The 26,278-nt window shown below is 34.1% G+C and overlaps 2 protein-coding genes across 7 annotated transcripts in view; one reads left to right on the top strand and one right to left on the bottom strand.

The window, feature by feature from the left end:
• The window catches only part of LOC108475203 (purple acid phosphatase 15-like), a 48,202-nt gene that overhangs the window by 19,671 nt on the left and 2,253 nt on the right, over positions 1 to 26,278 (top strand). The window contains exons 2-4 of the mRNA XM_053026345.1: positions 19,284 to 19,356; positions 21,923 to 21,958; positions 25,801 to 25,883. Of these exons, the coding sequence (XP_052882305.1) occupies positions 19,284 to 19,356; positions 21,923 to 21,958; positions 25,801 to 25,883 (192 nt within the window). The remainder of the gene's footprint in view (positions 1 to 19,283; positions 19,357 to 21,922; positions 21,959 to 25,800; positions 25,884 to 26,278) is intronic.
• LOC108484035 (dol-P-Man:Man(6)GlcNAc(2)-PP-Dol alpha-1,2-mannosyltransferase-like) lies at positions 19,824 to 23,889 on the bottom strand. Of its 6 annotated transcripts, none has more exons than XM_053026035.1 (7): positions 23,707 to 23,884; positions 22,106 to 22,321; positions 21,655 to 21,951; positions 21,239 to 21,353; positions 21,018 to 21,156; positions 20,368 to 20,514; positions 19,824 to 20,118 (listed from the first exon to the last, which is right to left on the bottom strand). In XM_053026035.1, exons 3-6 carry the CDS (start codon positions 21,813 to 21,815, stop codon positions 20,501 to 20,503), a joined length of 429 nt encoding a protein of 142 aa, XP_052881995.1. In that variant the 5' UTR covers positions 21,816 to 21,951; positions 22,106 to 22,321; positions 23,707 to 23,884; the 3' UTR covers positions 19,824 to 20,118; positions 20,368 to 20,500. The 6 variants fall into 6 exon arrangements, with proteins under 6 accessions (XP_052881995.1, XP_052881994.1, XP_052881992.1 ...); XM_053026034.1 differs by having other exon boundaries at positions 19,824 to 20,122; positions 23,707 to 23,883; XM_053026032.1 differs by lacking the exon at positions 20,368 to 20,514 and having other exon boundaries at positions 23,707 to 23,889.

Raw genomic sequence — 26,278 nt, 5'->3', positions numbered from 1 at the left:
CCAGACAGATCATGAGATTCGGGTATTATTGGTCTACTATGGAAGGAGATTGCATCAACTATGCCAAAAAGTGCCATAAATGCCAAATCTATGGAGATAAAATTCATGTACCTCCTTCACCCCTTCACGTCATGACTTCTCCATGGCCTTTCTCCATGTGGGGGATGGATGTCATTGGGCCAATCTCACCAAAGGCATCTAATGGACATCGTTTCATCTTTGTGGTTATAGATTACTTCACCAAATGGGTAGAGGCTACTTCTTACGCCAACGTCACAAAGTCGGCAGTTAGTAAGTTCTTGAAGAAAGAAATCATATGTCGATATGGGATGCCTGAGCGAATCATATCGGACAATGTACTGAACTTGAATAATAGCACAATAGTAGAGGTCTGTAGCCAGTTCAAGATTAAACATCATAACTCGTCACCGTATCGCCCAAAGATGAATGGTGCAGTAGAAGCGGCCAATAAAAATATAAAGAAAATCATAGGAAAAATGACTGAGACCTATAAAGATTGGCACAAGAAGTTACCATTTGCCCTATATGCCTACCGGACGTCAGTCAGAACATCTACCAGGGCAACACCATTCTCTTTAGTTTATGGAATGGAGGCGGTTCTACCTATTGAGGTCGAGATTCCCTCTTTACGTGTGCTTTCAGAACTAAAGTTAGATGAAGTAGAATGGATCCAGTCTCGATACGACCAGTTGAACTTGATTGAGGAAAAGAGGTTAAAGGCTATCCGTCATGGTCAAATGTATCAAAAGAGAATGATGCGGGCTTACAATAAGAAGGTTCGCCCTAGAGAGTTCCATGAAGGAGACCTCGTATTGAAAAAGATCATTCCCATACAAAAGGACTTCAGAGGAAAATGGATGCCGAATTGGGAGGGACCTTATGTGGTAAAGAAGGCTTTCTCTGGAGGGGCTCTGATTTTGACCGAGATGGATGGTAAAAGCTTGCCTAATCCAGTGAATTCAGATTCGGTCAAGAGGTATTTTACCTAAAAAAAAAAACGGAGAGGCCAAGGCGAATACCCGTAAAAGGGCGTTTTGAGACCAAAGGGGTTTTGAGTTGAAAACCCAGGAATGGGCGATTCAAATTTTAATCGAAGATTGGGGGCATGCAGTGGTCCTGTTTCCTCTGAATTGACAAGAAGGAGAGATGCTACACCTTGGAGCATCGGCAAAATACTCTTGATCTTTCAACGCATACCGAGTTCAAAGGGTCCTTGAGAAATTTGTGCAGAGAAGTTCATACTACGATATCTGGGACACTTATTCTTATCTCATTCATTTTACATTTTTTTGGCAGAATGTGCTATCTCGATTAATTCATTAATTCTCATTTTGTATCTTAGCAAATTTACTATCTTGATTACCCTATTCATTTTGAGTTTTGTTCTCAAATAAAATTCTATTTTGTCTAATGCGACAACCTTTGTCGAGAATTTTTCATTGAAATGATGATTAATGGACTAATAATATTCACAAAAGAGTTTTGCATATTACTCTGAAAAGCTTCTAAATGATACAAGCACCTGAAACGGGACTAATTGGTTTGCATTACCCAAATTTAAGGGTTAGAAACGTTAGAGGAAGAATAGCCCAGATTGTGATTATTCTTGGGGTTTTCTGCCAGAGGTACCAGTCGAAGGAAAGGCAGAATAATACGTTGATGAACAACGAGTAACACCGAATTAGGCAAAAACAAAAAAGACATTTTCATTCATACATCACTCATAACACATCTAATTAGGAGCATTTGATTCATTTCAATCATAGCATTCTAGTTATTTGATTCATTCATAACACGTTTAATTAAGAGCATTTGATTCATTTCGATCATACCATCCTAATTATTTGACACATCCATCACATCTAGTTAGGAGCATTTGATTTGACCATGGCATCCTAGTCATTTGACATAAGCCTAGATACCTGGAACTGATTCTACAGGTCATATCCCTAAAATTAGTAAGTTCACAAGCTTTAACCCCCTAAGCAGTAGGGTAACAAGCTAAAAAATTACAGATCTTGTCTCCCTGAAGTTGCAGTGGAACAGATCAAATCCCGTGAATCTTGTCTCCCTGAAGTTGCAGTGGAACAGATCAAATCCCACGAATCTTGTCTTCCTGAAGTTGCAGTGAAGTAGATTGAATTTACAGATCTTAACCCCCTAAGCAGTAGGGAAATGGATCGAAGACAACAAGCTTTACCCCCCTAAGCAGTAGGGTAACAAGCTAAATTTTAAAGATCTTATCACCCTAAGCAGTAGGGAAGCAGATAAAAAGATGGTGAATCTTGCCCTCCTGAAGTTGCAGTGAAGCTGATTCAAACCACCAAGCCTTAACCCCCTAAGCAGTAGGGAAACAGGCTAAACTTACAGATCTTATCACCCTAAGCAGTAGGGAAACAGATCAAGGATAATGAGCTTTAACCCCCTAAGCAGTAGGGTAACAAGCTCAATTTACAGACCTCAAACCCCTAAGCAGTAGGGTAACAGGGTAAATTGCAGATCTTATCACCCTAAGCAGTAGGGAAACAGATCAAAGAAGATGGGCCTTAACCCCCTAAGCGATAGGGTAATAGGCTGAAAATCACAGATCTCACCTCCCTAAAGTTGCAGTGGAGCAGATCAAATACATCGAATCATGCCTCCTCGAATGCAGTGAAGTAGATTCAAACCACCAAGCTTTAACCCCCTAAGCAGTAGGGTAACAAGCTGATGTTCATAAGATCCTAAACCCCTAAGCAGTAGGGTAACAGACCGAATTGTGAATCTTATCTCCCTAAGCAGTAGTGGAGTAGATCGAAGATGAAGAACCTTAAACCCCTAGGCAGTAGGGTGACAGGTTGAGTTTACAGATCTAAAACCCTAAGCAGTAGGGAAACAGATCAAAGACGACAAGCCTTAACAGGCTGAAAATCAAATATCTTCTCCCTGAAATAGTGTTGGAACAGCTAAAAGCCACAGCAAATCTCCTTGAAGTTTCAGCGGAATTGATTGAAGTCACATGTCTTATCTCCATAGAGTTGCAGTGGGGCAGATTAAAATAAATCTTGCCTTCTTGAAGCTGCAGTAGAGCAGTGAAGCAGAGTGAAGCAACAAGATTGGAATGAAGCTACCTGGGGAAAAGGAGTGCTAGACAAGTCCAGACATAGTGAGACCGGGCAAAATTGGTCTTTCTCAAGTCTTTGCTCTGTTCTCGTTACACGACAACAAGCAAAGAGGGGCAGCTGTACAAGCCCAATTTTGGGCCCAATACCCAAAACCCACTAAACCCAATTACAAACTAACCCAAATAACTCAGCCCAACTAAGCCCAAACCTCACCTAACCCTAACCCACTATCCTAAACTCCTCCAAGAAACCCTAGCCGTCAGCACATGCTCCCCCCCTCTGCTCCACCACCATTTACCTGCAGCAATAAAGGAGAAAGAGACAGAAAACAAAGAACAAGTTGTAGAAAAAAAACGCCTATAAAAGGCTGAACCCAAAACCATTGTAACATTGGGATTTTTTAGAAATAAAAAAAAAACAATATTCGATTTCAAGTAAAAAATAGAGATTTTAGCCACATCAAAAGCAGGGAATACCCCATATCAGAGATCGGAGAACCAAAACAGCAAGCCTAAGGTCTATTTTCTTTTTTTTTTCTTTTCGAATTTTCTTACATATATTATCCCCATTTTTAAGAAAACAACACATATATTTAATAAATAAAAATATAAAAAAAGAGGAGAAAAATCTACCTACGGGTGATTTTCGGCCATCGTGTCAAGGATTGAGGAGACGGCGGCGGCTGACGGACGGCGGTGGTCCCAAGAATCGTGGCTCCACCGGAGAGTAGAAGTTTGAGAGGATTTGGGGGAGAGTTTTTAGCTTTTTTTTGGAAAAGAATGAGGAAAATGATTTTTTTAAAAAAAAAAACTTGGCTTTTATAACAGGGTAAAACGGCACCGTTTTTGTGCCTAGGGTCTGAACGCCAAAACGGCGTCGTTTTGTTTGACCCGCGTGTGACCCGACCCGTCGTCTGAGGATCCGCGTGTTTTCTTTTGATGGTCTAATTGCGCGATCGGCCCTTCCGCATTTTTCTGCTTTTAAATTTCATTCTCTTGGCTTTTAATTTATGCCCAGAATTTTTATTTCTTCTCCAATTCGGTCCTTTTGAAGCTGCGCGTTTTGAGACGATGGGTTATTCCCCATTTTAGTCCCTCCTGGTTGATTGCGCATGCGATTTAATCCCCTTTTCCTTTATATATTTTAATTTGTCCCAAAAGTTCTATTTCCAATTCAATTTCGTCCCTTTTCTTTATTTATTTATTTATTTATTTTTATTTTTATTTTTTTATTTTATTATTCTATTTTAATTTTAACATTAGTCACTCTATTACATTTATTGTTGTTATTATTATATCTTTTAGTGTTCTATTATTATTAATGTATTTGATGCTTGTATGTATATATATATATTATATTATATAGTATTATTAATAGCTTTTAATATTATTATTATTATTATTATTATTATTATTATTATTATTATTATTATTATTATTATTATTATTATTATTATTATTATATATTAGTGAATATTTTTATGTACATACACGTATATATGTATATATTTATATATAGCATTGCTTTTCATTATTTAATATTCTTATTATATTTGCTCTTTGTATTTCTATATTACTATTATTATTATTATCATTATTATTATTATTATATATAGTAGTATGTATTTTCACTACATGTATATATATGTATATATATATATATTGATATCTGGGATTACTTTTGTTTACTTTCCTTTAATATTATTATTATCATCCTTATTGTAATTACTATGACCATTATTAGTATTAGCATTTTTTATCAATACTTATATGTATGTATTATGTTTTTTAATACCATTTTAATACCATGCATGTTGTGTATATTCTTAAAACTATATCATGTACATATATTTTAATACCATGTATATTTTTATTATTATTTCTATTATTATGTATATATTTCAATACTTGCATGTCTGTACTTATGTATTATTATTATTAGTTACTATTGTATATATATCACTGTTTTCAATAAATATTATTTTTTTTAGTCTAGTACTACGCTTTTTACATATACGTGTTCCCCCATTACTTCATATTTACATTATACTATTATTATTCATGTCATTATTATTATCGTTAGTTATCATTGTCAGCTCCATTTTACCACGTTCTATTTATTTCTATTATGCATTCGATCATTTCATTTTCCTCATGAATTTGTTTATATTTGCATGTTACTAGCCTTGCCATTATTTCATCCTTTACAACTACTCGTTATTGTCACCTATTATTACACGTTACTGTTAATATCATAATTCGCTTTCATATTTTACTATGCATCTTATTATATTCTTTACTCGATACCTTAAAATAATTCTTTCATAAAAGCAAAATTCGTTATTAGGTAATCCGAGATAATCGTGCCCTAACTTACTGAGTTTCGACTTTTCTCATTTAATCTAAAAAACGGAATACTCTTTCAAATCACTATACGAGTTTTGAAAAATGCTTATTCTCGAAGATGCGAAGTGTTGTGCCCTAAATTACCGGGTATGATATTTTGTCATCTCGAAATAAGAATTTTGTTTCGAAATAAAGGCAATATTCGGTGTTTGAGAATTCGAGAAAACGTGCCCTAACTTACTGGGTTTCGACTTCTCACGTTCATTCTAAATAATCGAATACCCTTTTAATAAAATACACAAATTTCATAAAAGGCAAGCTCGCTCTCGAAAATTTAAGATGTCGTGTCCTAACTTACTGGGTGTGACATTTTACATTTCGAGACGAGAGAGTCTTTAACACTTGAGCTTTTTATAAAGAAGGATCGTATTTTAAAATTCTTTCAAGTTTTTTTTTAAATTTTCGACACTAAGACACTAATTAATCAACTAGGTACCAATTTTGGGCGATCGAGGGTGCTAATCCTTCCTCGTATGCGAACCGACTCCGAACCTTTTTCTTGATTCTCGAGACCAAAATTGTTGTTTAAATAAACCAAACTATTTATTAAAACAATCACTTTATGAGGTGACCCGATCACACCTCGTCAAAAAGGATCGGTGGCGACTCCCGTTCTTTTATTTTCAAAATCCAAGTCGATTCCCGTTTTTTTTCAAAAAGATGGTTACAACAACCCCTAAAATAATTTTCTAACTTTGCCCTTTAAGCTTTAAGGAAATCTGAGGTGCATCTTTCCCGCTAAACCAAATGATTTTGGTATTGCCTAGGAACCTTCTATAACGGTTATTAAAACCAAAAAAGATAGTTAGATGACAAAAAAAATAAAATTAAATAATTAAATAACTATTTTGTAACTTTTCATAATTATATAACAATAAATTTATAATTAAATAATTATTAATGTAATATACCCAATAGTATTCAAAGAAAACAATATCTTTTTACTTGTAATGACAGTTTAGAAATTTGTTTGCATTAAAACCACTGACAAGCATAGCTTGACTTCCAAAAATGGAAAAATGCATTAGTTGGTCACAGCTCAAAAGCCATATTTTCCTTTCAAAGTTACACATAAAAGGTTAATTTTGAGTGAAATTTTCATAAAATATATTTTCTAGAAATATTTCTTTCCTTTTTGTTTTCTTTCAAAAACAACAATTTTTTATCTAAACATTTAATTCAATAATCAAGATAGTGATACATTTTTTCTTACCTAAAAAGCTGAAAACCAATCACCACCCCCTCAATAAAAAAATGTTGCATATGCATAATGCATGTATACTATATTAATTATCCATAGACCATAGCTTATATATAATGTTTTGTTTGATATATAAATAATACACATAATACATTTCTCAAATCTCAAAGCACATACTTTAAGTTAAATACCTACTTAATTGAACTTTCTTCGCCAAGTTTACATTACTAAAAGACAATAAAGTTAGCCCACATGATATGATAAATCATGAATTTGTTTTATATAACAGGAGACTCTTAAATTATTTTTTAATCAAATCAAATATTTAAATTTTATCTCGTAATCAAAGTTGATCCCTACCGTTAAAAAATAATTCTTACTAATCAAAAAGTGTCACGTGATATAATGGTAAAAGTATTCGATTCGACCAAAAAAAATAGTTTAAGAGACTTTTTTTTTCAAATAAAAAGATAATGTGAATGTATTTATAGGTGTAGCGACGTAAAAATTTTGGTTTCGGGTCGCCAATTGTGGCGATTAAAAACTTGGAATTTGAAATTTGATTTTAGGTTAAACAGGGAGTCGCCACCGATCCTTTTTCTTAGGTGTGATCGGATACCTATTAGATTCATTTTTTAAAACAAAAGGGAGGCTGAATTTAGGTCTACGTTAAAAGCCAGAGAAAAATTGGGGTTCGGGAGTCCGTTACGCGCGAGGAAGGTATTAGCACCCTCGCGACGCCCAAAAATTGGTATCTCATAAACACGCGTTGTCTTTAATTTCAAAGAACGGATTCAATTTAATATTTAATCATGATCCAATTGAAAAATGAGAAACTTTAAAACACGAAAATTTTGAAAACACGAAAATTTTTGAAACCTGAATTTTTTTTTTTAGAAAAACACGAAAAATTTTGGAAACGCGAAAAGTTTACAACACTAGAATTTTGACAAATTACCTATCCTCATCTGCATTTTAAAAAATAAAATTTGATCACTTACCAATAATCACAAAAATAAATATCCTATTTCAAAACACAAGAATTTTTAAGTTTTTCGATTTTTTTAAAAGGACGTCCCATTTTTAACACGAGCCAATGATATTCACCCAACATAGCGATGAAATCGATGGCTTAATGTTGAATCGGTACATCGCCTTATTTTTGAAATTAATTAAAACATGAAAAAAATATTTCTAAAGTGAGAATTTAAAATAGATAAACAGCATAAACAATGATATCATTAATGAAAAATATTAACATGCAATATTAGAAACTAGAATAACAATAATAATAATAATATTTCCAAAAAAGAAAATAAAAACAAATCATGTACTAATAATAAGAAGAAAAGGATATACTTGGTAATGATAATATAAAATAATATGTACGTAAAAGATACTCCATATATATGCATATAATAATAATAATAATAATAATAATAATAATAATAATAATAATAATATCTACAATAAAAGAAGATATTAGGAAATGTACAAAAAAAATATATATAAAATATTTACAATAATGATGTAAATAAACAACATATAAAATATTTGAAATAACATATAAATGAAACATAAAAAGAAAGGTTAATAAATGAATTAAATAGATTTAGGACATGGTTAAAAACAAATGAAAATTTGGGGTATAAAAATATAAATATTGGATAGTTAATTAGGGATCAAAATGAAAACCAAACAAGATCTGAGGGCCAAATTTAAAAAAAAAACAAAGGAAAATAAAAAATGGGAGTTAATTGAATGAGGTTGCGAGGAGGAGGACTAAACACATAAATTTCCTTTTAGGAAAGTGCATGAGACCCAACCACCAAACAAAAAAATTCCGTTTCAACACCATTACAAAGATTTTTTTTTTTTTGTGTTTCATTTTCAACCCCAATCTAAAAAAACAAAAAGCTTTCATGCTCTCTTCCCTCCCTTAAAATCCTCTCAAGCCTTTTCTTCTCCGGTGGAATCCAGGTCCTTTGGGCCACCGCCGTTGGTCGATCGCCATAAATCGCCGCCACCGTGCATGGTGGCGAAAGTTCAAAAGGTAACTTTTTTGTTTTTTTCTTAATAATAATAATAATATATATATATATATATATATATGTATATAGAAAGAAGAGAAAAAAACAAAGAGAAAAAAAAAGGAGAGGAAAAAAAAAATACAAACCTTTTTATTGATTTTTTTCTTTGTATTCGAAGTTCGGAGGGATTTTTGTGTTTTCTCTTTTTCAATCTTTGTCAAAATCCCTCCCTCTTTTACAATGCTTTTGAATCAGGTTTTATAACCCGTTTACATATTTTTTTTATTATTTTTGCCATTCTTGCTTCTGCTTTGTTTGTCTGCTATTTCTTGAAGGGCATGGGCATGCGCGGGGCGTGGTGGCCGACAAGGTGGAGCAATGTCAGACGCTTGGGGGCGTGGTGGCCAAGGTTGGGGAGTGGCGGCTGAAAACTTGGTGGCTAGGGTTTTTTGCTGCTGAAAATGTTTAGTTTGTTGGGCTAGGTGGGCTTTAGGTTTTTTTGTTGTTTGGGTCATTTGATGTGGGAGTTGGGCCTGCTGAAATTGGGGTGGGTATTTGGTTGTATTTGGGCCAAAATTGGCCTACAACAGCTGCCTCTCTTTGCTCATTATCGTGTAACGGGAATAGAGCAAAGACATAATGAAAGGCCAATTTTGCCCGGTCTTGCCAATCGTTGACTTCTTTGGCGCTCTTCTTTTCCGAGCAGTCTCTTACTAGTCTAGAGCATCTTGTAGCTTTGGTTCATTCCACTGTGACTTCAAAGAGATAGAAACTTGTGTTTTCAATCTACTCGCATCTTCAGGGATGTAAGATCCGTCGTGATCTGCTCTTCTGCAACTTCAGAGAAATGAGATCTGATATTTTCAATATGTTCCGCTACAACTTCAGGGAAGCGAGGTTTGTGGTCTTTTCTTCTGCAACTTCAGAAAGGCAAGATCTTATATCTTCGATCAGCTCCACTGCAACTTCGAAGAGACAAAATCTGGCATCTTCAACCAGCTCCGGTCTTTATTCTTTACTCGGTGTGTGATCCTGAGCTCAACTCATTTCTCGCAAAACTCGACATATGACCCGAGGCTCAACTCACCTCTCGCAATATGAGTTGATTTTTGAAAAACAGAAATTAAAAGGCTCAACTCACCTCTCGCAATATGAGTTGATTTTTGAAAAACAGGAATTAAAAGGTTCAACTCACCTCTCGCAATATGAGTTGATTTTTGAAAAATAAAAATTAAAAGGTTCAACTCACCTCTCGCAATATGAGTTAATTTTTTTGAAACTTAATTTGAAAAGTTGATTTTGAAAATACCTCAACGTGTCTTGAGGCTCAACTCATTTCTCGCAATATGAGTTGAATTTTGAAAACATAAATTGAAATTACCTCAACGTGTCTTGAGGCTCAACTCATTTCTCGCAATATGAGTTAAATTTTGAAAACAGAAATTGAAATTACCTCAACGTGTCGTGAGGCTCATCTCACCTCTCGCAATATGAGTTGATTTTTTTGACAAACATAAATTGAAATTACCTCAGCGTGTCCTGAGGCTCAACTCACCTCTCGCAATATGAGTTGATTTTGAAAAAGTAAAAATTAAAAGGTTCAACCCACCTCTCTTAATATGAGTTGATTTTGACAAACAGAATTGAAATTACCTCAACGTGTCCTGAGGCTCAACTCATCTCTCGCAATATGAGTTGATTTTGATAAAGTAGAAATTAAAAGGTTCAACCCACCTCTCACAATATGAGTTGATTCTTGACAAACAGAAATTGAAATTACCTCAGCGTGTCCTGAGGCTCAACTCACCTTTCGCAATATGAGTTGATTTTGAAACATAAACTAAAAACAAACCTCAGCATGCCCCGAGGCTCAACTCACTTCTCGCAATATGAGTTGATTTTAGGAAAGTAAAAATTAAAAGGCTTAACTCACCTCTCGCAATATGAGTCAATTTAAAACATAAACTAAAAATACCTCAGCGTGCCCTGAGGTTCAACTCACCTCTCGCAATATGAGTTGATTTTTTTTTTGACAAACATAAATTGAAATTACCTCAGCGTGTCCTGAGGCTCAACTCACCTCTCACAATATGAGTTGATTTTTTTGAAAAGCAGAAGCAAAAATTGAAAATACCTCAGCGTGCCCTGAGGCTCAACTCACCTCTCGCAATATGAGCTGATTTTTTTGACAAACATAAATTGAAATTACCTCAGCGTGTCCTGAGGCTCAACTCACCTCTCGCAATATGAGTTGATTTTTTTGAAAAGCAAAAAATTGAAAATACCTCAGCGTGCCTCGAGGCTCAACTCACCTCTCGCAATATAAGCTGATTTTTGAAAACATAAATTGAAGAAAACAGAAATTGAAATTACCTCAGCATATCCTGAGGCTCAACTCACCTCTCGCAATATGAGTTGATTTTTGAAAAGCATAAATTGAAAAACGGAAATTGAAAATACCTCAGTGTGCCCTGAGGCTCAACTCACCTCTCGTAATATGAGTTGATTTTTTTGAAAAGCATGAATTGAAAATACCTCAACGTGTCTTGAGGCTCGACTCATTTCTCGCAATATGAGTTGAGTTTTGACAAACAGAAATTGAAATTACCTCAACATGCCCTGAGGCTCAACTCACCTCTCGCAATATGAGTTGATTTTTGAAAACAGAAATAAAACATCAACATATCAAAACCTGTCGTCTGGTGGAACTAGGTGTCTTTTCCTTTAATTCTATCATCACATCTTCTTGTTCTACTGGAGTACCTGTATATGTCACGCATGATGTTATCATGATATGCACATGTTTGTCTTAAATGCCTTTATGCCTACATGATTATGCTATACGCCTTAGGCATGTTTGTCGTATGTCCTTTTCCATCATGATTTTTGATGATCTGTGTTCATTGCTTCGACTCTTGACTTTCTCTTCAGTACCCGCACCCGTCCTCAAGCTTCACGAATAATCTGTATTTCTCAGATATCACTCTTTTGCCCCTGGTTGAGCTTTGTCCTTGCTTTGAGGCTCTTGTACTTATCAAATTCTCATCCGGGTAATACTCAACATTTGTTTTGTTTGGAGCATGAACTCTTCCACGTTTCTTAATCAAGAATCCTTTTGAGTATGTCTCCTTGCATAGAAATTTTGAGTTCTTGAAAATGCTTCAAATGTTGTAGTCTTCTTTGTTTGACTTGTTTCTTGAATCTTTTTACTCCTTGGGCCCAAACTCGCTTCATTAGGATGCCCTTTCGTGTTTTCATCCTAATTTTTGTTTATCAAGACGCCTTTTCAAGTTTTCATCTCGACATTCTTCTCTCTTTTTTTTTAAGGCGTCATTACTCATTGCCCATCAGACTCTATTATCGACGTAGTACAACGCCCTAATGCTCGCTTAGTATTTTGACCCAAAATCCGAAGAAATAATCATGTTTTGCTCAACCGTTTGCCCACCGTAACTTGAGTCCATTCCACTGTAATTTGGGGATACAAGGTTGGCACTATCCTTAAACCATTCCACTGCAATTTCTGGCTATAGGATCTGTATCCTACTGTAACTCAAGGGTATATGATCTGTAATTTGTTCCATCAACTGATATTTTTGACAGAAAATCTGAGGAGATAAACTCAATTTGAGCTCAAATATTTCCAACCCTTACACTTGGTAAGCTCTTGAACAACTGACTGGTTTCAGGTTCCTGTACTATTTAGAAGCTTTTAGAGTAATATGCAAAATTCCTTTTATAAAAGTATGATTAGTCCATTAATCATTATTTCAATGCGAAATGCTTGAAAAGGATCGAACTGATGGACAAGAAGAAAATCGGTTAAGAGCATAGCTCGAAACAAACAAGTTGAACAATGAGAGTAAATGCAAGTTTATTGGAAGTCCATTTTGAAAAGAATAAGATAAATTCAGAAATGGGTAAAATGGAAAGCTAAGTGCCCCAAATATCACAGCCTGAGCTTCTCTGTACAAACTCCTTTGAGACCATTTTGAGTTCAACATGTGTTTAGGGGATTCAAAGTACTTTGTCGATGCCCCAAGACGTAGCATACTTCTTCACTGTCAATTCAAGTATAGCAAGACTACCATATGCTCCACCTTTGAACAAAATTTGAGCTGCCTTTTTCAGGTTTTCAACTCAAAACCCCTTTGGTCTCAAGGTGCCCTTTGCGGGTTTTCACCTTGACCTCTCCATTTTCTTCTTCTTTTTTTTTTTGAATGAAGGTCACAAGGCGCCTTTATGGTTTTCACCTTGGCCCTCCTTTTCAAGTATTTCGATGAATCCGAATTTAGGATTGGATCGGTGTTCTTTCTGGGAAGCCTCCTTTACCTCATAAAGTTCTTAAGCATCCATTTCCTTTGAAATCCTTTCAGATAGAAAGGATCTTCCGCAATACCAAGTTCCAACTATGAAATTCCTTTGGGTGAACCATTTCCACCATAACTCAGCATCATACACGTTTGACCTTCAAACCCTTTTCTGCAGTCAAGTTTAATGAAGACATTTTACTTCATCCAATTCTTGATTCAATCAAAGCTTAGAGAAAAAGAATCTTAATTTCCCTGGACAGAAACACCTCTAATGCCCCAGTGAAGGTCCTGGTCAACTTTAATAAGCACAAAGAGTAAAAGGTAGCTTCTTATGCCAATATTTACAAGTCTCAGTCACCTTCTATAACTTTTCTTGATTTTTGTATTTTTCTTTTCGCAGCCTTTGTTGCATTGTGATATGACATTGTACAGTTACGCATTAAAACATGATTCTTTCTGGCATTTGATTTCTTTTTTGTTTTTTTCTTGTCTTTTTTCTTTTTGTTTTTTGTTTTTTTTTCTTTTTATTTTCATGACTGTCGACTTTATAATATTGACATATGAAGCTACATTCATCTTCTTAGTGAAGCAATTGACGGCCACGACGATGATGTCGATTGGAAGCTTTTGACGAGATTATCCCCAGGACATCTATGCCCCACGTATTGAAAAGTTTGTGAAGAGATGAAAGAAGCACGTGAGTCTTGACGTCATAACTGATGCTATTCCCTTCCCATGGTGGACCAACAACATCCGATCCTTATTGATTAGCTTGGCTATTGCAGAACCATTGTCATGTGTTCTCTAGACACCCTTATGGACCTCTTTCAAGATGTTCGTAAGTGCGTCTTAATATGATCGTGCGAAAACATCCTTGAATTCTTGAAAATAACTCAATAGTCTTACCTTATTTCTGCGGTGGGCTAGGTTTCGATCTTCATCCCTTTCCTAAGCTCACAATGTCAGCTGACCCTTTGTAAGTTAGGGTCTGTCTTTTGTCTCATTCTATCATCTTCACGAGTCGTAAGATAGACACAATCTCTGTCATCTTCAAGTCCGAGATCCTTCTAGACACATATCTTACTCCAAAGGGAGTTAGTAATGCGTCGCTCGTGACATTGATATTTGGGGACCTGCTGTAGGTGCGAAGGCAAATTCTAGAGAATAAATGATTCTAAGGATGATTATTTGTATAAGATGATCATGAATGTAAAATAAAAGAATAAATAATAAAAGAATCTATAAATAGAATAAAATTTACTCAAAAAGATGCATTTCATTGAAATAAAAATCTTGGACCGAAACCTATTTCTCAAAAGAAATCTTATCACCTCTAGGTCTTAAGGCAATAAGTATGTTTTGAATATTACTCTAGATTAGCTTTAAAAGTACACAGATCTCTTCCACTGTCCCATTATTCAAAACACTCCCAAGTATGTGGAATTTGGGTACGAATTAGAAGTATAGTGGCTTCCTATTCCCACCACATGGGTTTCTGGCTCTTTTTCTTCATGGGTGCTACCCTTTTGAGCTCTCAGGGCATTCCATCCTTCCATTTTTGATGGCATTCTCTATAAGTTCCCCGGATATCATAATGTTCGCAAAGTCTTTCGTAGCACTTCCTACCAACTTGTCATAGAATGGTGCTCTCAGAGTATTGATGAAAAGGACTGTTATCTCAGTCTTAGTCAATGATGGTTCCACTTGAGCCGAGATATCTCTCCACCTTTGAGCATATTGCCTAAAGGTTTCTGCTGGTTTCTTTTCCATCCTTTATAGAGTCATTCGATGAGGCACCATGTCAGACATATGCTTGTACTGCTCGCAAAATGCTGACGCCAAGTCCTTCCAGGATCGAATCTTTTCTCTACTAAGTTGATTGTACCACCGAAGAGCTGACCCTGTTAGACTATCTTGAAAGTAATGTATGAGTAGTTTATCCTCGTTCACATAACCCGTCATTTTTCGGCAAAACATGACCAGATGCGCCTTTGGACATCTTGTCCCATCATACTTCTCAAAATCAGACACTTTGAACTTCGGGGGAAAAATCAGATCAGGTACCAAACTGAGTTCTTTGGCACCTAGTGCGGAGAAGACTTCAGTGCCTTCTATCGCTTTGAGTCTTTCCTCTAGACCCCTATATTTTGCGTCATGGTTATCCGATTTCAACTTGGCTATCTCATTGGGTCATCCAGATCCGGGACCATGGATCGCAAGACTAGCCCTCGGTTTGACGCGAATATTCCTTGCCCCAAATTAGTGGGCGGAGCAGGTGGCATAGGTCGATGTTCCAATCCAGTGGGTTCCCCTTGAGTATACCCTCTCTGTGTTGTATATGCGAGCGGTGGAGTGAATTCTAGGGGATAGAGTGGATCCTAATCATGGTGAATTCTTGATCGAGACTCCTCAATGTCAGGGCTCCGCATGGGTCCTTTTCCTTTAACTAGAGCTGACATCATCTCCATCATCCTGGCCATTTGATCTCTTTGCTCGAGTGATTCCTCTCGAGATCTCACCATTAGGTCTCTCGTCTCTTGTTGCGATTTGGCCAGTTGCTCTTGTAATTCCTTTTGAGCCCTTTCCAACCTTTCAATTTTCTCGTTGAATTCAGCCTCCATCACTTTAGCTTGTCGGCGCGTTTTATACTGATGACGTGGTTCCAGTCTTGTGGTATTACAACTTTAGATCATACGGTTTCAGCCTCAGTGAATGATTAAGGGATATGTATATGCAATGAATGGATGAATGAATAAATGACAGATGAATGCCAGTCATGAATATGCAAAAATTTGGTGTTAATTTCAAGATAGCCCATATTTAGGCATTTCCTTAATCAAAAGAGTCTATTACACAACATTTCGGTCATTCATATAATTGACTCCTCCATCAGAAACCCATTTTTGGCAACCAATCTCTAATCAACACCTTCCTAACAAGATGCCTTTGATGCATGATGAAAAATAGAAATACAGAAAAACAACCTTGGTTAGCATAACACATATGAACAGAGAAAAACTGTGGAAAATCTAACAAATTAAGCTCCTTGGTCCAATGTACTCGATTCCCTTGCATAGAAAGCGTAAATGTAAAAGAAAAAGAAGGTAAGATGTGTTTTTCCCGTGTATTTATTTCGGTGACTAGTAAACGGACAAAGGTTAGGCATGGCTCTAATTGGGTGGCTCGTATGGTTCATTATATGCGGTTTTGGTTCTAGACAGGTACTCGAATTGCTCGTACTATCATCTGCTAAGATTAGCACGAAGCCTCGGTCATAACCCATCACAGACTCACGAGTTCAATTCGAGGGATTACATTTACTTATGCCTATGCGGAGGGACAAGTTAACTCACGAAAGCATAAGTCATATGTAACCTGAAAGTATTCACTAGCCTGTGCGGAGGGACGAGTTAACTCACGAAGGCATAGCGTTTACTTTCACTTAAACGGACAGAGCCCGGGTATAGAGCTCATGTTATGCAAAGATGTATATGCACGGTGTGTGGGGAGAAACTCATAAACCTTTACGTTTTATTTAAAAACTAAACCAAAACTAAAATCACAAAAATTTAAAGTTGAAAAACAACCGAATAAAACAAGTTAGAATATATACAACACGATGCAAATGCATGATTTTTTGAAAACAAAAAATTTGAGGATCACGACTAAATGTTAATTTGAACAAGGCACTTTGAAAAATTTGACAACGCGCGTTTAATTCAACTCGACTCTCAAAAATGGTCCCCAGTGGAGTCGCCAGCTGTAGCGACGTAAAAATTTTGGTTTCGGGTCGCCAATTGTGGCGATTAAAAACTTGGAATTTGAAATTTGATTTTAGGTTAAACAGGGAGTCGCCACCGATCCTTTTTCTTAGGTGTGATCGGATACCTATTAGATTCATTTTTAAAACAAAAGGGAGGCTGAATTTAGGTCTACGTTAAAAGCCGAGAAAAATTGGGGTTCGAGTCCGTTACTGCGAGGAAGGTATTAGCACCTCGCGACGCCCAAAATTGGTATCTCATAAACACGCGTTGTCTTTAATTTCAAAGAACGAATTCAATTTAATATTTAATCATGATCCAATTGAAAAATGAGAAACTTTAAAACACGAAAATTTTGAAAACACGAAAATTTTTGAAACCTGAATTTTTTTTTTTTAGAAAAACACGAAAAATTTTGGAAACACGAAAAGTTTACAACACTAGAATTTTGACAAATTACCTATCCTCATCTGCATTTTAAAAATAAAATTTGATCACTTACCAATAATCACAAAAATAAATATCCTATTTCAAAACACAAGAATTTTTAAGTTTTTCGATTTTTTTAAAAGGACGTCCCATTTTTAACACGAGCCAATGATATTCACCCAACATAGCGATGAAATCGATGGCTTAATGTTGAATCGGTACATCGCCTTATTTTTGAAATTAATTAAAACATGAAAAAAATATTTCTAAAGTGAGAATTTAAAAATAGATAAACGACGCAAACAATGATATCATTAATGAAAAATATTAACATGCAATATTAGAAACTAGAATAACAATAATAATAATAATATTTCCAAAAAAAGAAAATAAAACAAATCATGTACTAATAATAATAAGAAAAGGATATACTTGGTAATGATAATATAAAATAATATGTACGTAAAAGATACTCCATATATATGCATAATAATAATAATAATAATAATAATAATAATAATAATAATAATAATATCTACAATAAAAGAAGATATTAGGAAATGTACAAAAAATGTATATATAAAATATTTACAATAATGATGTAAATAAACAACATATAAAATATTTGAAATAACATATAAATGAAACATAAAAAGAAAGGTTAATAAATGAATTAAATAGATTTAGGACATGGTTAAAAACAAATGAAAATTTGGGGTATAAAAATATAAATATTGGATAGTTAATTAGGGATCAAAATGAAAACCAAACAAGATCTGAGGGCCAAATTTAAAAAAAAAACAAAGGAAAATAAAAAATGGGAGTTAATTGAATGAGGTTGCGAGGGAGGAGGACTAAACACATAAATTTCCCTTTTAGGGAAAGTGCACAAACCCCAACCACCAAACAAAAAAAATTCCGTTTCAACACCATTACAAAGATTTTTTTTTTGTGTTTCATTTTCAACCCCCAATCTAAAAAAAACAAAAAAGCTTTCATGCTCTCTTCCCCTCCCTTAAAATCCTCTCAAGCCTTTTCTTCTCCAGTGGAATCCAGGTCCATCGGGCCACCGCCGTTGGTCGCATCATAAATCGTCACGGCCACCGTGCATGGTGGCGAAAGTTCAAAAGGTAACTTTTTGTTTTTTTTCTTAATAATATATATATATATATATATATATATATATATATATGTGTATATAGAAAGAAGAGAAAAAAACAAAGAGAAAAAAAAAGGAGAGGAAAAAAAAATGCAAACCTTTTTATTGATTTTTTTCTTTGTATTCGAAGTTCGGAGGGATTTTTGTGTTTTCTCTTTTTCAATCTTTGTCAAAATCCCTCCCTCTTTTACAATGCTTTTGAATCAGGTTTTATAACCCGTTTACATGTTTTTTTTATTATTTTTGCCATTCTTGCTTCTGCTTTGTTTGTCTGCTATTTCTTGAAGGGCATGGGCATGTGCGGGGCGTGGTGGCCGACAAGGTGGAGCAATGTCAGACGCTTGGGGGCGTGGTGGCCAAGGTTAGGGAGTGGCGGCTGAAAACTTGGTGGCTAGGGTTTTTTGCTGCTGAAAATGTTTAGTTTGTTGGGCTAGGTGGGCTTTAGGTTTTTTTGTTGTTTGGGTCATTTGATGTGGGAGTTGGGCCTGCTGAAATTGGGGTGGGTATTTGGTTATATTTGGGCCAAAATTGGCCTACAACAATAGGTGCTTGTATTTTCTTTTATATAGTATTAAAAACTATCATATAAATTCAATTTTCACCAATAATTGACATTATGGGATTTGGAAAATGATAGGGGGCACTATAACAATAGTTAATTGTATAAAATTAAGACTTTGTGATGGAATAGTTTAGGGCATATTGTTTGAATATTCCATAAAAATTATAAAAATTTCAAAATTGTAATGGAATATAAAATTGGGTTTTCTTTTAGTATCAATTTAAAGCCATGAGAATCTTTATTATTTAAAAATGTAATTGCAGTACAGTTCACATTAATCGTTAAATTGAAATTGCAGGGGAATTTCAAATAGGAGAAAATATAAAAGAAATGGATCCAAAAACAGTGGGAAGTGTTGTAAAATATGGGAGGTGGAGATTTGGAATGACAAAGACAGCAATGGGGCATTCCACTACAGGAGAACAGACTTTTAGCGACGTTTTTTTTGGCCTTTAGCGGCGTTTTTAAGCGCCACTAGAACTATTAGTGGCGTTTTCACAAGCGCCGCGAAAAACGCCTCTATAGCAGGCGTCGGAAAAATTTGTGGCGTTTATTTCAAAAAACGCCGCTAAAGACTCATGATTTTAGCGGCGTTTGTGAGAAAAGCGCCGCTAAAGACCATGACCTTTAGCGGCGCTTTTCCATAACGCCGCTAAAGACCATGACCTTTAGCGCGCTTTTCTCACAAACGCCGCTAAAAATCATGAACTTCAAAAAATTATTTTATTTTAATTAAATAATATTTATTTTATGTTAAATTTTATATTATGTTTAATTTTTGAAATTTGAACTTTAAACTATATACTTTTAAGGATAAATAAAAATTAATTAAATTAAATTTTCCATTAAAATTTAAACTTCAAAACTAAATATAAAAATTAATAAATTTAAATTTAATACATAAACATTGATTCAATATGTAATTTAATACATAAAAAAACACACACAGAGAGAGACACACAAAGTATTACAATTTCTAAAACAAAATTCATCCTGGTGAAAATATAATGCCAAATCATCATCACCTCTCATTGCAATGCCTGCATATATAACTTAGTGAAGTACTTTGATCTTGATCTTGGTTAAGAGTTGTTCCAGCAATAAAGAAAATTGTTAAACGGAATCTCGGTCACCTGACTGAGCAAAACAAGGAAATTAGCTATACCATCTACTGTAATGAAAGTGAAATCAGTAAAAAGTAAACCCATAATAAAAAAACTGATGCTAGGCTAATCGTAAATTCTACTGTCACTATAAATAAGTGACAGGCATAAGTCCAGTTTCATGTTGATGGACTTGTAAAGGCCCCAAAAAGAAAATAAGTAGCATATATGAAAAAGACAAAGGGTCAAATGAAGGTTAAAGGAGATGTCATGACGAACCTCACTAGATTTGACACATTTTTACCCTTAAAGTCCAACTCTTCCTTCTCCTTATCATCCCTGTAACCTCCATGTTTTAATTATTATCTTCCCATATGATCTCCAGGACATTGTCATTCACATCAACTTGCACTTAATTTTCAAGCACTGGAACACAATTCAGACATAAGTCCATAAATGAAACCATATTTTCCTACAATTCCTGTCATTGATTATAGACATATCATTTTATATTCTTCTAGGTCTTTACTCATTCTAACCTATATAATCATTGAGAATATTCATAATTTATTGAAGCATGAAATTTTTAAAAGATACATCGATTTAAGATTTTCAAACAACAAAAATGTTTGCTTTGTATTTCTAGTCTGACTTCCTTTTGGAAGTTAACCTTTAAACTTTCTGTAGAGGATTTATCCTGAGTAGGAAATAATAAGAGCATGGTAAGATAGTCTAGGTTCTATCTATCTAACATGACAATTGCAACAAATGATGGCTCCAAATCGTGAGTCATATAAATAAAACATGTTATGCATAAAAATATGTCAATGCTACATTGCTGTCAAAAAGAAAATTCATTTTTCTTTGTAGGTTCACTAATAATAAAATGAAACAAGGGACAGTGCATCATATAAGAGATTATCCATTACCAGTTCCTGCATCATCATGGTGCTCCAAGATCTTGTAAACCTCCATTGGAGCAGCATAGCCATTGATCAATGAGAATGTATGTGAATGTGAGGCACATAATATGAGGCTCAGGGCCACAGGTCTAAGAAATTTGGCCATCTGCGTAAAAATGCCAATACCATTTGAATGAGAGCTTAGTGCTGTAGGCATACAGAATTAAATTGGTGTAGAAGATGCCCACCATAACTATAATAGAATTATCGTAGGGATTATATTTGTCTCGGAAAAGATCAGTAAAACTCTCAATGACAGCAGAAGCAGCAACACAAACAAGAGGGTATATGGGATAAAGGAATCTGCATGACAATTAAATATAATGGACTGTTACAGATCAAGCAGGCAAGACCGATATTAAAGATTGTTCAGGACACGTAAAGAGACAATGACAAATGTGCTCTGTTTTGTTCCTTGCAAAACATGCCATTCAAATTAGCCCAAAGTTTTGGACCAAAACAATTTCTGAACCCTCCTTGAAACTTCTAAAAGTCATATATTGGAATGCTCTTTATTAATTTATCTATTTTATGTCAGGGAAAAGTAGGAAACAAAATATAAACAAAATTTCCTAAAGACATTTAGGATAAAGATTAATTGTACCTTTCTTCTTTGTGCGGCTGCAGAGACATAAATGCTAGACATATATAAAGAGGAGAGATTACAATAAACAAGTCAGGGGCATACTTTTTTCTTGCAATTTGGCAGAATTCCCAGGAAAAGCAAAGCAAGGATGAAACAGAAGTTGAAGTTGTTAAACCCATTCCTTATATAAAAAAGTGGCCCCTCAGTCCCATACAAATGGCTCTCGCCACCTCCTAATACATTATATACTAAGAGATTAAAAACAGATGATGTCCATCGTTGGTAGTAGCAGTGATCAACGAGTATGGAGAGTGCCTGGAGAACAAACTTCAATTATTCACAATTAAACAACAAATGGAAAAACTAAATATAAACCAATTACAAATATGTTAATGTCAAACTCTAAGTTAAGATATCAAAACAATATATCCAGATATAATAACCAAATGGAATGATTAAATTTACTTACAAGAAGAGCTATTGAGGTGACAGCACCAGAAAGAAATGCTTGTTTGAATTGTTTATCTAAAGAGTAGAAGGTCAGTGGAAGAAATGCCAAGATTGAAAATGGCCAATAGGATTACACCCACAGCTGCAACAGCAACAACCCATGCAGGTTTCTCAAGTAGAAATAACCCTGATGAGAGGCTCATAGCATACATAGAGAATGAACTAGGAAGAAAACCTGGAAAAAAATTATCGCAGTGATAAAATATAGCAATTTGAGAGAAAGACAGAATTTGTTAGGCATTCTCATATAGCTTAAAAGCACATTTATTGATTACTTTGTTAGAAGCAGCTGAAAGCCTACAACCAACAAGGAAAAGCATGACAAACACTTATATATCATCATTCTGGAGATTGACAAAGGAAGACGGAAAAAACCACTCACTTGTGCTGGCCAAGACCATTTTTGGATTAGTTAAATTGAAGTTTACATTTAATGGAGTAACTGATTTGCAATATAATCACATAGTTCATTCTCAATTCATTCTAGAAAAGCAAAAAGTGAAAACCGATACTTTTTTTTATTTTTTATTTTACTAGTCATATATTTTACCATTCATAGACCAATCATGACAGCAGCAGCTTTATTTATTTTCATTGTTTCCGCAAAGCTTCAAATTGGTCAGGTTATCAAATTTATTTTTTTAAATGCCACCTAATCCGATTTAACAGATCCACCTAATCCGATTTAACAGATGTTCTCTAGTGGTGTTATTAATGGAATTTTAATTTTAAATAAAAAAGAAGGGATCAAATTTAAAATAAACAAAGAATAAAGCTCTCGATTCATCTACTTCATGCTTTCAACAGCCAGACATGAAAGTGAACAATTGACCGCTTTCAACATGCAAGCGCCCTTAACAGAAATAGAAATTAACAAAGTTAAACTACAAAATAAATTGTATAGCCATTGCAACCTTTTTTATACAACAACAAGAAAAATGTCTCCGGCTAATGATGAGTGAGCTAAAAGGCTGAGAATCTAGATCTCTTTCCCACCAACAGCTAGCAAAAAAACTAAGCAGACCATACATCAATAATTGCCCTTTTAAGAAAAAAGAAACATCCTCAATAGCATGAATGAAAGTGAGTTATTTTATAACAGTTGCCATCTTCATTCCTAAACCAGCAAGTCCCTACAAAGCTCTAGCCCTCTAAAAAAGTACAATGTCAAATAATACCAGCAAAAGGAATTTTGTAATTAAAATATGTATGTTCGTATATATTTCTTATTCCTAAGCATTCTTCACAAACCACAATCTCAACGTAATAAAACTCTCTGAGAAAGAGTAGCCATCCCAAAAATGAATCCGCATAAAGCTCCATCCTTTTTAATCCGAATCGTTAATCAAAGCACTTCTGCATCTATAGCTTGGATTATTGGATGAATAATTCGGAGGAACTAAGCAGAACATAAGCAATAATAGTCAGCTAAACGAAGTGGCTGCGATACCCAGATGCGTTTTATGGTTTATTCAGTAATAAATCAAGAAAAATTACAAACTTCACGTATAACCCAAAATTGAAAACCCAAAAAAGAAGAAAGTGGAGAGAAGGAAGAACCTGGTTTAGGATTAAAGACGGTGTTAGGTGAGAGAGATAATCTACCACGTATGGCAGTCTCCATGCCTCTCTGACTCTATATTTCCACACACAGTCTCTCCTCACTTCTGTCTAACGAAAAATGTTTTAAGTGAAAATTTAGGGGTTTCAGAGGGGGAAATTTGGGGATAAAACCGCGCTTTATGTTTTAAGTGAAATGATTTTTTTGTGGCGTTTTTATTAAAAATGCTGTTATTGTTAGTTTTTTGTGGCGTTTTTGGTTAAAAACGTTGTTATTGTTAATTTTTTGTGGCGTTTTACAAATTATTTTATTTTAAATAAAACGATGTCGTTTTGCACTATTAAAAGGTTTTTATTTTATCTGCTAAAAATATTAGTTAAATAATTTTATAAAATATTTATTATTACTATTTTTTATAAATTAGTTTTTATAGATAAAAAATCAAGTATTCTGAAAATAAATATTGTGTATTTTAATAAGAAAACAAATAATTAAATGGCTGTAATTAATTATTAAGTTAAAATTATCCAATGTAAGCAATCAATCTCTCACATATCAAATTTCTATTAAAGATTGAGACGTTAATCATGATTTTATATTATTCTTTTCCGATCTAATCTCCATTTCGTTAGAGATATTTCTTCTTAACTTAAATATAACTATTTTGCTAGAATTTGATGTGGAATGATTTTAGTTTTGTATTTCATTTTATTTGTTATAATCTGGTCCTATCCAAAATAGATAGTTACCTACCCATATCAATCATTACTTTTTTATTTATTTATCAATTTTTTAAATCTAATATTTAAATATATCAAATGGTTTAGATTAAATATTTATATATAAAAGTATTAATTGATTGTAAAAATTTTATCATTTAACAAATCTTAAGTAAACCTTAAATCCTAAACCATTTAATATATATAAAGTTTATCTATTATCTCTTAAATAATTTAAACTATAATCATAATTTTAATATATCAAAATTAATATTATCTTTTTACAATTATATAATAAATTATTTAATATATAAATTAAAAATTACTAATTAATCTAAACCCTAAATCCACGACCTCTAACCCCTAAACCTTAAATCATAAAACATAAACCCTTAACCCCTAAACCTTAAACCCCAATCCCTCTAAAACTTAAACCCTAACCCTTAACCCATAAACCATAATCCCTAAACCCATAATCTATAAAGCTTAAAATAGTAACTCATAAACATTAAACCATTAACCATATACCATAAACCCTAAACTATAATGATAATTAATTCAATATTTTAAAATTAATACTATCTCTTTTACAATTATATAAGAAAATATTTAACATATAAATTAAAAAATAATTAGTCATATAAAATGACGTTATATCAATAATTGTGTTCAGAATTTATGCTTTTGGGATTTAACCCATTGCACACTAAACCATTGTTCATGTATACTTTTGGGATTTTACCCATTTTGATATATATATATATATATATATTTAAAATAATAATTTATATTTATCTTATTTAGATTTATATTATAAAAAAAATCTAAGATACGCAAGTTAAGTAGTTTACCATATTTACCTCTAAACCCCAAACTCTAGGCCCTAAACACTAACCCATAACCCATAAACTAAATTAATTTTTTGCGGCGTTTTCCCAAAAGCGCCGCTAAAACCTCGATCTATAGCGGCGTTTTTGACCTTGATCTATGGCGGCGTTTTTTCAAAAGCGCCACTAAAACCTCGATCTATAGCGGCGTTTTCCCAAAAGCGCCGCTAAAACCTCGATCTATAGTGGCGTTTTTCCAAAAGCGCTACTAAAAACTGAGCACCAGCGGCGTTTTTCAAAAAGCGCCGCTAAAAGCTCGACCTATAGCGGCGTTTTTTTAAAAGCGCCGCTATTGTTCAGTTTTTAGCGGTGTTTTTACTGAAAACGCCACTATTACTCTATTTTTAGCGGCGTTTGGATCAAAAGCGCCGCTATTGCTCAGTTTTTTGCGGCGTTTTATTGCAAACGTCGCTAATGTATAATATTTGCGGCGTTTTTTCTCCAAACGCCACTAAAAACGCCGCTAAAGCCCTATTTTCCTGTAGTGTTCATTAGTTTATAGCCAACTTTATCCATTTAAAGGCCTCCAAAATTATACCTCTGGAATTATTCACCATGTTCGCCTCACTGGTATTTCTCACCATCTCTTCTCTTATTTATCTTCTGCTAATTTGTTTTCTTACCATTTTTTTCGCATTAATACTAACTTTTTTAATTTACAATATTGTAGTCAATTCTGTTTCGGTATTAGTAATATTAGTCGATATATATCATTTTTAAGGGTGAATTTAAAGGGGTAGAAATAATCCCGTGTGTTGGCTTGATAGTCAGGGTGTCCACCGCTTTAGGTGTGGTTTAAGTACAAGTCACTCTAGTCACATTATTGTTAGGGTTTTGCCTTCGTAATTCACAAAAAAAAATTAATGTATGGTGAAATTGCACTTTAACTCCTCCAAAAATAAAATTATTTATATTTAGTTCTTTCAAAAATAATGAAATCGTAAGTTAATGCAAGATAAATGACA

Source organism: Gossypium arboreum, chromosome 3 (assembly GCF_025698485.1).
Source record: "Gossypium arboreum isolate Shixiya-1 chromosome 3, ASM2569848v2, whole genome shotgun sequence".
Lineage (NCBI taxonomy): Eukaryota > Viridiplantae > Streptophyta > Magnoliopsida > Malvales > Malvaceae > Gossypium > Gossypium arboreum.
The sequence above is the reverse complement of the archived record's forward strand: the minus strand, read 5'-3'. Positions and strand labels throughout refer to the sequence as shown.